This window comes from Engraulis encrasicolus, chromosome 22, assembly GCF_034702125.1.
Source record: "Engraulis encrasicolus isolate BLACKSEA-1 chromosome 22, IST_EnEncr_1.0, whole genome shotgun sequence".
Lineage (NCBI taxonomy): Eukaryota > Metazoa > Chordata > Actinopteri > Clupeiformes > Engraulidae > Engraulis > Engraulis encrasicolus.
In genome coordinates this window covers 15135740-15148239 of record NC_085878.1, presented here as the reverse complement: position 1 = coordinate 15148239, position 12500 = coordinate 15135740, and the positions used below count along the sequence as shown (strand labels likewise).

The 12500-nt window shown below is 49.0% G+C and overlaps 1 protein-coding gene across 1 annotated transcript in view; it reads right to left on the bottom strand.

Annotated features, from left to right (window-relative positions):
• The window catches only part of ankrd11 (ankyrin repeat domain 11), a 144080-nt gene that overhangs the window by 29198 nt on the left and 102382 nt on the right, over window positions 1–12500 (bottom strand). Inside the window, exons 3-4 of the mRNA XM_063188699.1 lie at window positions 7277–7422; window positions 1112–1250 (exon numbers count right to left, since the gene is read on the bottom strand). Of these exons, the coding sequence (XP_063044769.1) occupies window positions 1112–1250; window positions 7277–7363 (226 nt within the window). The 5' untranslated portion in view covers window positions 7364–7422. The remainder of the gene's footprint in view (window positions 1–1111; window positions 1251–7276; window positions 7423–12500) is intronic.

The window sequence follows — 12500 nt, the reverse complement described above, 5'->3', positions numbered from 1 at the left end:
AACACAGTCAACTGCTTACTGCTCACCTTTCTGAATGACTATGCAAGGCACACACATACACTCGCATCACACTGGTCAACTGACTACTAAATGCTTTCTGATGGTCACGGACAGCACACACACATTAATTGTGAAGTACACACAAAACAGCAAAGCACATCTCAAAATGTTGTCCTGGATTACACTTTTGACTGAGATATGTCCTCAGAATACTGGAGAGCAAACAAACATTGCACACACACATACACTTCTAAACAAAGGACAGGCCGCACAAAACACCCAACACTAACTGTATAAACATAAAAAGCTGAGCATCAAAAAATGGAACTGGTCTGTCAACTGTCTCAATGCGATTAAACCAAAACAAGTCTGACACGAGTCACTCAGCGCTCGCCAAACAACCAACCAAAATGGAAGACACTTGCGAACATCCCCAACCTCACGAAAAACCAAGAAATCAGGGGGCCTTACGGAGAAATGTTTTCCTCAGATCCGCCACGTCTGACAGCTGATAACAACCATGTTTCTTCCCCAGCAGTCCATCTCTGGGTCTCTCCGGCTGGCGAGCTCACTCCACAACACAACAACAAATAAACTGCACAGTCTCTCTCTCACAGGCTCCCCCCTACCTACCCAGCATGCACCACTGCTTCCTGTTTCACTACAAAGAGGAGAGAGGGGAGTGGGGGGGGGTGCAACCCAAACCTCTGCATCAAACCAGATCACCTCTCACTCACCAACCCCCCACCCCCCTATCCTTGCTGACTCCTACATGTCAATGGGCAGCTCATCAGCATTTCAAAAAGCTTTGATAAGAGAAAGAGAACAGTGCAGCCTAACTGGTACCAGATCAGTCACTGTGTGAGAGTAGTAGGTGGGGGTTGGGCAGAGTGAATCTGCTGTGTGTGTGTGTGTGTGTGTGTGTGTGTGTGTGTGTGTGTTGGCAGTGTATCTTGTGCTGCAGTGCATGGGTGTGGTGCGATGTGCATGCAAGTGCATGTTGTTTGTTTGTATCGTCGTGTGTGTGTGTGCGCGCGCTAGTGTGTGTGTGTGCGCGCACGCTAGTGTGAGTGTGTGTGTGTGTGTGTGTGTGTGTGTAGTGGTGACTCACCTGTATCTGAGTCTTTCTGGTCCCCATTGGCTCCGACGGTGAAGGGCAGCTTGCGCTTGGTGGCCTTGTCCTTCATCTCCTTGACCCCATCGCTGCGCTCCACTTTGGGAGTCTTGTTCGATGACACTTTATCTTTATCCTGTCAAAACAAACAAAACCACAATCAATGCAAATTGACAACAACCAACTATGTTTACCTATATCAGGGCTGGTAGTTCCGCTCCCGAGTCCGAAGTGAAAATGTTGTTGCTAAAAACAGCTAACTGCTAACAAACAAAACCACAATCAATGCAAATTGACAACAACCAACTATGTTTACCTATATGGGCTGGTAGTTCCCCTCCCAAGTCCCAAGGGAACATGTTGTTGCTAAAAACAGCTAACTGCTAATTTCACAGCCAATTTTGTGACAGGGCCTCAAACCACGTTTGGCTTGCTGCACACGAGGACATCACCTGAAGCATAGCAACAGGACGGGGCCTGACGAGCAGCAGCTGAACGCGGACAAGTTGGGTAACCCGTGGCAAAAATTCCATCCGGATCAGAGGAAAAGGTTAAAACTTCATCTCAACTCCCGGGAGGCAGAGGCAGCTCAGGGGGGCAGGAATCTGACATTCACACAGACACATCTGCACAATCAACCAAGCGCACACACACACACACATATGCACTCCCAGGCTCATGGAAACATGTGTGTGTGTGTGTGTGTATTTGTGTGTGTGAGGAGGGACAGACTGTGGTGGGGGAGTGGTGTGTTTATAGTGACTGTGGAGGGGTTCGGGTGGGCTGGGAGCAGACACCACAGAAGTGGCGGTGGGCACACAGGCAGCAGTTGCTTGTGCGTGCGAGTATTTATCCCGACAGACAGACAGCAAGACTGACACCAGCGAGTGTGAGTACAGCTGTGCTAAAGCTAAAGAGCATCCGACAACAGGGACTACTAGGCATTTGTATTGGGAGAGAAGAGATGGCGTGGACATTCTGTGTGTGTGTGTGTGTGTGTGTGTGTGTGTGTGTGTGTGTGTGTGTGTGTGTGTGTGTGTGTGTGTGTGTGTGTGTGTGCCATACTCGTTATACCACTACTGTGAGGACCTGACATTTCACCTTTGCTGTAAACACATTGTGGTTGTGAGGACATTTTTGTCGGCCCTCACAGCCACATAGTTTATTGTTGATGAAAAAAAATAAAAGTGCAAAAACATTTGTTTACCGGCACGTTAGGGATTGTTTTGGTCAGGGCACAGTTTAGCATTCATCAGTTTTGAATGTTAGTAAAATGCATCCGTGCCAATGGAAGGTCCTCACAAAGATAGTAATACATGTGTGTGTGTGTGTGGTACAGGGCATAGTACAAGTGTGTGTGATGTGCTGTAGTGTGTGTTTGTGCCTGCGCGTGTTTAAAAGCGGAGTGGAGAGGGCCGGAGCTCTGAGCTGGGGGCCTGCAGACGTGCAGCGATTAGAGGCCTCGCAGAGCGTGACTTCTCCATGGAATGTCTACGGGCGCCACAGCCACATACACAGCATTTCCCAGATGGAGGGAGAGAGAGAGAGAGAGAGAGAGAGAGAGAGAGAGAGAGAGAGAGAGAGAGAGAGAGAGAGAGAGAGAGAGAGAGAGAGAGAGAGAGAGAGAGAGAGATAGAGATAGAGATAGAGATAGAGATAGAGATAGAGATAGAGATAGAGAGAGAGAGAGAGAGAGAGAGAGAGAGAGAGAAACAACTGTGTCCACAGCAACTGGAATCCATCAGGGCCCCCCTGAAGCGAATACAGGGGCCTGTCCCGAAACCAGCCTTCTGTCTTCACCCAAGCCACACCACTCACACACACGCACGCCTCTCACATTCGCTCCCCCCCACACACTACACACGCACGTATACCCATTACAAACTACACACATATGCACACGCGCGCACACACACACAATATTGAGTTCTATGCCATGCCAGCAGTAAACCAAGCACATGCTAAAAACACATAGCATAGTTAAAAGCTCTCCGTCTCCCTCTCTCTCTCTCCGTCTCTCTCTCAGGCCCCAGCAGTCCCACTGGTGTCCCCAGCCCAGACGTCTGCACCAATCCGAGTGGCTGGTGGTGTGAGTGAGCGAGGAGTCTCCCTTTCTCCCCCTTCCTCTCTTCTCACACCCTCTGTAAAGGCCCTTAAATGAGTTATTGCAACGCCACATGGCAATCGCTAGCTTGCTAGCAAACGAGTGAGACGGAGACTTGGAGGTGTGGCATTCACTAGCCCGCAGGGACGTTGTTGCTGCTTTGCTCTCCTGATGCTTTTTTTATATCACGCTGATGACATGCATACAAACAAGCAAGCACACACAAAACAAGCACAGCGGCAATAACATAAAGCCAAGTGAATGCTTGAGCTGGCCTAGTCTCAGGCCAGACTCTTGACATAATGTGTATGTGTATACTCTACTCTTTAAAACACACTGTGCGCTTTGTATCTGCTAGTGATGTTGGCTACGATTATGTCCTTGAATGGCAGATGCTTTATAATCAAAGCGACTTACAAATGCAATGTAATGTAATAATAAGGCCCTCACACCACACATACAGTCAGAACTCGATAACCCTTCCGTCTTTGTTGTGTGCGTGCCCGTCTCTCGTTGTGTTATAGTGCGCTCTTGGTCGGGCTGGGCTGGGTCTGCAGCGCAGTTGAGCTGAGCTGGACGGTTGAGTTGGCAGAGTCGAGGCCCGTGGTAATGGGCACCAATTAAAGAGCTCTTTGTCTTAGTTTGGAGCTCTGAAAACACCACGGCAGATAAGGGGAGAGAGAGAAGAGAGGAAGAGAGGGAGGGAGAGAGGGAGGGAGGGAGGGAGGGAGGGGGTTGTACAAGGCCTCGGTGCAGAGGACCTCATTCCCACAGTAAGCAAAGCCTTCTGTCTCGCTCTCTCTCTCTCTTCTTCACCCTCTCCCTCTCCTCCTCTCTCTCTCTCTCTCTCCATCTCTCCCTCTCTCTCTAGGTCTCTCAGAGGCCTGCGACTGCTTGGTCAGCATGACACAGTGAGAGCTCTGAACTCTGTGTACTGTGGATGGCTCAGCCTCAGACAGACGCCCAAGGCTACTGAGAAGACGACAAATAAAAGGACATGTCCATAGGAACACACAGCACAGACATGCACTCTCTTCCTCGCTCTCTCTCTCTCCCGCACATTTCAACCCCCAGTCCTGTCAGATGGTAAGAGTATAGAAAAGCAGGAAAAAACTATGCGCGCGCGCGCACGCACGCACGCACGCACGCACGCACGCACGCACGCGCGCACGCACGCACGCACGCACGCACACACACACACACACACACACACACACACACACACACACACACACACACACACACACACACACAAATCTAAATTAAACAACAGCTGTGAGCTGCCATTTGGTTGGGGAAGGAAAAAACAGAGCGAGAGAGAGAGAGAAAGAAAGAGAGAGAGAGAGAGAGAGAGAGCGAGAGAGAGAGAGAAAGAAAGAGAGAGAGAGAGAGAGAGAGAGAGAGAGAGAAGCGCTGCCTTCTTCATCTGAGACCTATGTTTACTGCCTGGTCGCCTAGCACTGCTCCAGCTTTCTCTTCCTCCTACTTTACTTCCCTCTCTCTCTCTCGCTTGCTCACTCACTCACTCACTCTCTCTCGCCCTGCCTCTCTCCCTCTCCTTCCCGCCTCTACTCCCTCGCTCTCCCTCCAACCCTCCCCTCCTTCTCACAGTCTGATGCAATCCTGCCCAGAATGCTGTACACACGCTCACACACCCACGCTGAGAGCGCGAGAGGAGGAGGAAAAGAGAGCGAGGGAGGGAGGGAGCGAGCGAGCAAGCGAGAGAGGGAGAGAGAGAGAGAGAGCGAAAGAGAGAGAGAGGATGCAGATTACAGTGACCTCATCAGTCTGCGTCTGCCTAGGGCCTCTGCCACAGCCACAGGAAAAAACAACCACCACACATGCTGCTGCGCAGGCGTGCACTCACAAAAAACACACACACACACACACACTGCAGAGAGTGTGACCTACGCATTACCAAAACACACATGCTAACCGGACGAAAACTTGAACACACTCGCCTCCAAAAGCAAATTTTAATTAGAAGTGCAAACAAACAAGCACAGATCCCCACCTCCTGAGCGTTTCCAAAGCACTAAAACTAAAAACTGCACATTGTTTGCATGCAGTCCAAGTGAGGTTACGCCACATAACTAATACAGTGTCAACTCCACAAGACTTGATTCAACCACACTGTAACATGTTATCAGTCTGATATCAGCAGAGTCAGGCTTCAAGTGCTTGTGATTCACGATACAGATCTCCATGAGAGTATAGTTGTGTTGGTGTGTGTGTGCATGTATGTGTGTGCATGTATGTGCGTGCGTGCGTGTGCATGCGATTGCCTATGCATGCATGTATGCCTGTGTGTGTGCATGTATGCGTGTGACTGCATATATATGTGTGTGCATGTGCGTGCATAAATGTATGTGTGTGTGCGCGTGCATGCATGGGTGTGGGTGAGCATGCATACATGTGTGTGCGTGTATGCATGCGTGCACGTGTGTGTGTGTGTGCGCATGCATGTTCATGTGTGTGCGTGAATGCATGCATGTGTGCGTGTCCGTGAATGCATGCATGTGTGCGTGTGGTAATGTTGTGGCCTGGGTCATAACAGGACAGCCGGTGGCAGAGGCGAGGCGGTGATGTAGCAGCTGAGGCAGGCTGAGCAGGATACCACAGACAGACAGCCAGCACCGATGTAGGTCAGACACAAGAGCAGATCTCCCCCACACATACACACAAGACAAGACCAGAGATGTGTGCACACATGTGGGCGTGTTGTTTAGGCACTGCAGACAAATGCTTGCACGTGTATTTGTGTGTGTGTGTGTGTGTGTGTATACGTGTGGTTCTGTGCATGAGGTGAGGTTGTGTGAGGTGCATGTGCGAATGTGTGCGTGTTCTCAGAAGACTGTCATACGTGCAATTATTCGAATCCTAGCACTATTGTCCTTAGATGCAGATAAGCACTAAAAAAGTAGTAGCGAACTGAAACGCTGTACTGTACACAATAGAGGTGCGACACAGATGAAGAGATAACTGGGTGTGGGAGAAAATGGTAGTGATCAGGGTTTCTCCAACCACTTATGCTACACGCCCCCCTCACAGAGGCTCTGCGCACGTCGTCGAGCGCCTTGAAAAAATTCTAACTATCCGTCGGACGGACGCGGAGGACGCAGACAAATGATGATTGGTCGTCTCGCCACTTCCTTGTTCTGTTCTTGTGGCAGGGCAATGACAGTAGTTTGCGAGAGCAGAGCTGTATTCTGTTAAAAACTATAGTAATGCCTTGTGTGTAAATGTGTGTAAATACACTAAGCTACAAAGCTAAGAAACAAACAATGCATCAGTTGAACACTTGTGGCACAATGCCTGTGGTTTTACTACCGTAGCTTCCTCCACCGATACACACATCGGCAGAATCAACTGTCTTTACATGCTTGCATTTTCTGCTCGTGAAAACAGACTGGGTATGTCAAATAATGATAACAGTGCATTGCCTTTGCAATTTGTGTGAAAATTCCTAGCTAACCGGGGTAGAAAGCAACATTGCTTAATAATGACCGCAGTGCTTACAATGCAGTGAAAGTAATTGCGCAATTTCAAATGTGTCTCGCGATGAGACCTCGGACCTCGCAGATGCATGAATACAATGTTGGTTCGTGGCCACTCCCACGCGACTTTTGACGAGCGCAGTTGCAGAAGTCTAATCTGACCTTTACCGGTAATAATAGGGGCTTAATAAATAAACTCCTCAAAAATGGACTAGGTCCGGCCCTGCCGTGGCCTAACGGTAGGGCACTCGTCTGCTATGCGGCCGACCTGGGTTCTATTCCCAGCCCGCGTCCTTTGCAGGCCCTTCCCCGTCTCTCTCCCCCCGCTCGCTTCCTGTCACCATCTTCACTATACTATCATAAAAAGAAAAAAAAAATGGACTACTATGAAAATATAAAGATGCATTCCAAGTCTTATTTTATATGAAACAACAGAACATCGCCTTTCCAATCGCGATGGTCACACATCTCTGATACCCGTATACCCCCTCCCACTCCCATAACAAATGTCCCGTGGCGAACGCTGGATGATGATGATGGGCCGCTCTGCGTGTCACTCACCTTCTTCCCGCCCTGCTTCTCCACCATGTCGGTGCCGAGTGGGAAGTCTTCCAGCTGGGGGGTTTTAGAACCCCCACCCTTGGGCATCGTTCAGCTATCGCCACGCCAAGCCTCATTCACGCTGCCATCGCGTCGTCATCGACCGTCTGTTACACAAGAGAAGAGAGAGACAGAAAGAGGGAGGGTTAGTCAACATTCATCTGTACAGTCTAGTGAAACATGGCAATATCCAAAATTATGCATGTTGTAGAATTATGTGCAACTGAGACAATGAGTGTGTTTACATGCAGTTCAGTATCCCGAATATAAGGCATATCCCGGTTATGATCATATTCGGGATAAGGTGTTTATATGCGCACAGAACGGTAGTGTTTACATGCGCAAACGCAAATTCGGGATACTTAATATCCCGATCATATTCGGAATACTGAACTGCATGTATACGCACTCAATGGTAACGTCAGGCCAAGAATGTACACAGTTCCTTTCTTCAACTACACAAATGGTTTCTGTCTCAGGATAAATAAGGTTAAAATACACAGTGCAGTACTTCCAGGAGCATAGGCTACAACAAACAGACATACTAGCTGGGCCCATCAGTTTAATTTTTCTCGAGGACCAGTCAAAAGGTAATGTCTTTGTTTGTTTTTCTTGCAATAACAAAAGGAACTGTAAGACACAAGTGCATCGCAGTATAGGCCTATAGCACACTTCAGCCTTGTCCAAGCTTATTGTGGGCAAACTAGTCAGACTCAATGCAATAAGGACAGTCAGTGCCCCGATCACATCCGCACTTTCACACGGCAGACAAGCGGTGACACTCTGCCCAACTCGCTGCCACATTCCCTCCCAAACACCACAAGGTTACACAGCCAACACGTGCCAGGGTGAAAACAAAACCCAAACATCCTGCACATCTAAAGACGTCCAGACACCCAGGGTCACAGTCATCCCTATAGGTGTGAAACGCACATACACATCGTCAGGCACGTGTGTGCCATGCATGCGCGCGTACACACACACACACGGGTGGGAGACGTGACGCCTTGTTTTTTCGTAACATTGGTTAAAAACCTACAAAACTGTTATTTTCCTTTAAAAAACAAATGTCAATGAAAGAAGATGTGGTACATTATGTTTCATATTAGTCTTAGATGAGAAGAAACATTTTTGTTAAGATTTATGTAAAGGTTTGTATGTCAAATTTCCTGCGGTGTGACTGTAACATTAATGAAACAATATATAATAATATATATATAAATTAACCAACACCATTTTGAATAATGTATGAAGCATTTGGCATGATTGCATAAATCTTAACTTTAGATTAAGATATGTGAATGTGGAAAAAACTCAAGACAGTAATATTAACTACAAGTTCAATTTCGTAACACAAATTGCGTCCTGTGGGGTGACATGTATGTCAATGTTTGTGAATGGGCAGCTGCAAGGCCAACTACAAGGGTCTTAAAGACTGGCTCCTAACCAGTCAGTACCTCAGTTATTGGAGAGTGCTGTGGAAGTTTAAGGTGACTCTTAACCTCTTAATATGTCTTCATATTGCAATCTTTCTGTCACGCAATGCTTAGGTTCATTTTATGGTGTCCTGTGGTGTGACTGCTCTTATAGGAGGAAAAAAAGTTTTTTTATTAATGAAAACACATATTAAGATTAAACACAATATCATTATCAAGTTAGCATGAGCTCAGATGTCAGTCATGTATACAAAAGGATTAAAATGGCCATAATGCAGTGAATTCCCTGTGGTGTGACTCCATTTTCCTGCGGTGTGACATGCCTATGCTATGTGTTGATGCAGGACACATTTTCCCAAAAATGGCAAAAATAAGGTGAAATTCCACAGACCACTAAGTGCTTTATTTTTTTCTATTTTTTTTCTATTTTTATCCATCATTTTTTTCAGGAATTTGAAAAACTTTTTTTTTTTTTTGCGTTACGCCCTTAAACGTCAACCACCCACACACAATAAAAAAACACATCAACACTTGTGACCAGGCCTGTGTGACTATTACAGTTTTTGCGATCATGTGAGGGGGGCCCCCAGGCAACACGATGGCATATCTCAGATATCTCCAACAGATCAGGCGGGAGGGAAGAGGTCGTTGACCCAGAGCTGGATGAACCTTGGCACCCTCCTCTCCTGGCCTCTCCCTGACAGACAGCTGGCACTGTGCTGTGGCAGTGTCGAATAGGACAGGACAGAACACCATGAACTAACGGACGGATGGGGTGAGGTTGTGTGTGTGTGTGTGTGTGTGTGTGTGTGTGTGTGTGTGTGTGTGTGTGTGTGTGTGTGTGTGTGTGTGTGTGTGTGTGTGTGTGTGTGTGTGTGTGTGTGTGTGTGTGTGTGCATGCATGCTGCGGCTGAGGCTGCTACTGCACTTGCACGTGCCAGTGTTGAGCAATGTATCATGGGGTGAGGTAGGGGAGGGAGGCGAGGGAGTGTGGACGGGGCAGCGGTGCGGGGGGGACAGGGGCGTTGTCTGCAGCTCATGGCCACAACCATGGCGTACCTGACCAAACATGTCAATAAAGACAGCACCATGTGCCAACGTGAAGGGTACGACAACACTGGCCAATTTCTGACACGCATGCGCTTACACACAAACACACGCGCACACACACACACACTACCGCTAGTGGAGGCTTGTAAATGACGTGGTTCAGGGCCGTGTTGTTACACTATTGAAATGGAGTATCCTGTTCCTGGGACGCGGGGAGGGGAAAGGAGGGGCGGTGCGGCGCGGCGAGGCGCGGCGAGCTACGCTACAATACAGCGTGGGGCAAGGCTGGGCTGGGCAGGGTGGCTGTGCTCAGATACAGATGAGGCATGCTGTGCTGCCAACCGTGCCCATCGCCTCCGCCTCTTTTGCCCTCTCCATCTCTCTCTCTCTCTCTCTCTCTCGCGCTTTCTTTCTCTCCTTACTCCTCTCTTCTCTCTCAGTCTGTCTGTCTGTCTGTCTGTCTGTCTGTCAGGGAGGAGCCCCCCTGCTCCACGGGAACATGAATAAATGATGCATAAAGAGTTCCTCAATATTTTCCTCCTCCATTATGTATTTCCTCCAGAGTGCTGCTGCTGCTGCTGCTGCATGGGACTGGCTGGCTGTGGGGGAGAGAGAGAGGGGAGTGGGCCCCAGGCCTCCAGCTCTGTCCCTCTCTCTCCTCCTCTTGCTCTCTCTCTTTCCCCCCCCTCTCTCTCTCCTCCTCTAGCTCTGTCTTTTCCATCTCTCTCTATTTTAGTCCCCTACCTTCTTTCCTTCATTCTCTTTCTCTCCAGCTCTCCTCTCTCCCTCTCGGTCCTTCTCCTCATCCTCCATCTCCCTCTCTCCTTGTCCTCTCCCCCTTTCCTTCATTTCATTCTCTCTCTTCCTCTCTCTCTTCCCAAGGAGGGAGTGCTGGCACTCAGCTCTGCCCTGGCGCCACAGCCCTCCCTCTGCAGCTCTCCTGTTCAAAGACGGCTATTTATATCCCACCGCCAGCACCACGCACCCACTCCCTCTCTCCTCTCCTCTCCTCTCCACATTCGTTTTCTTCTCCCTCTCCTCTCCCTTGCTTTCTCTCTCCTCTCCCTGGTTTTCTCCCTCCTGTACCCTCTTCTCCCTTGCTTTCTCTCTCCTCTTACACACACGCCCGCGCCCGCACCCGCACACACACACAGCTCGGCAGAGAGCTATACTGCTCTCCTCTTTTCCCGGCAAATGGAAAGTAAGATGCCCCCCTCCACCATCTCCTCTCTCACACATCTCTCTCTCTCTCCCCTTCTCTCGCCTCTTCCGGTCTTTCACACATATACACACAGACATAGCCGTGCACCCTCGCTTTAAAACTGGACGAAAGGTCACGCGTTTTGAGCGTTTAGTAAACCCACCCACATACACTCTCGACACAGCATGAAAAACGGAACACACACACAAAACTTCAAAACAAATGTGGTGGTGCTGCGATGTTCAGTCAGCAAACACACAGGCAGGCGGGGGAAAGCATGCACAAACACACACGCACGCGCACACGCACACGCACACACACCAAAATTAGGTCGTCAGACATGTTCTGGAACGGCACATTGTGCCCCACACTATTTTAAGGCTAAGCCTAACCCTCCAGAGCTTCAAGCAGCAACCATGCTGCCTGCCTGCCTGCCCGCCCGTAGCCAAGCTAGCACCACTGTTGTGTAGCAGCACCACCACTTAATTTAGCATTGCACGCCACTACTATGTCAGGCAACTCCCTCAAGGGCTCGTTTGCCTCAATGTGGATTTTTTTTTTGGGCTGCCATCAGCATGAATAAAATTCACATAGATTACCTATTCACCAGGAAGTAGGCTAAAGGTAGATCACTGGCTAGGGGGTTAGCGCGAAGTGGAACAGTGCAAGTGTGGATGCAAATGTCATGATGTGTGTTTACAATCCTGTAATGGCCTGATATCAGACATTCCATCTCACAACACACAACCTCGAAAAGGTCCACAGACATTAGTATATTAGTATTAGTATAGAACACACTCATCAGGTCCTGAATAAATATTGAAACAAAATATTAAAAAGCATGACGTGAAACAAGCATGCCACTGGGCAAGCTTGATGGAGGGGGAGATACAAAAAACCGCAGCGCATTGCAGTTCCGACCCCAGCAAAGCCTCCATTCAGCAGCCCGCGTTCGCACACAAACACCAACTGCACATTCCAAAAGGGCCTGTTGACATTGGCCTGTCTGTTCACAGTGCAGACGCAGGTCTCTCCATACAGAGACGGATCTCCCACAAACCTTGTAGCGCCACGACCTTTGTACCCAACAAAGGTGTGTGTGTGTGTGTGTGTGTGTGTGTGTGTGTGTGTGTGTGTGTGTGTGTGTGTGTGTGTGTGTGTGTGTGTGTGTGTGTGTGTGATAAAAACGACACAACCACCCAGCCAGCGCACCCATGTTGCAATCGTTTTAGCACTGAGGTCATCGGAGAGTCACCTTTTCTAACTTTTTCAGGCCGGGGAAAACAAAACAAAACACAAACACAACAAAAAAAAGCATGGCGACTGGACAGCGGCTGGCGACACTGGAAGTCTGCCCTCTCCGATCCCCGCTGGGGGCTGGTGGTGTGGGCTACAGTGCACTGTGAGACCCGCGGAGGGCGACCCTATGGCACAGAGTGCTTTTAACACTTCATGCCTGACTAGGGTGTCAGTGGCGCCTAGACACACATAACAGGAG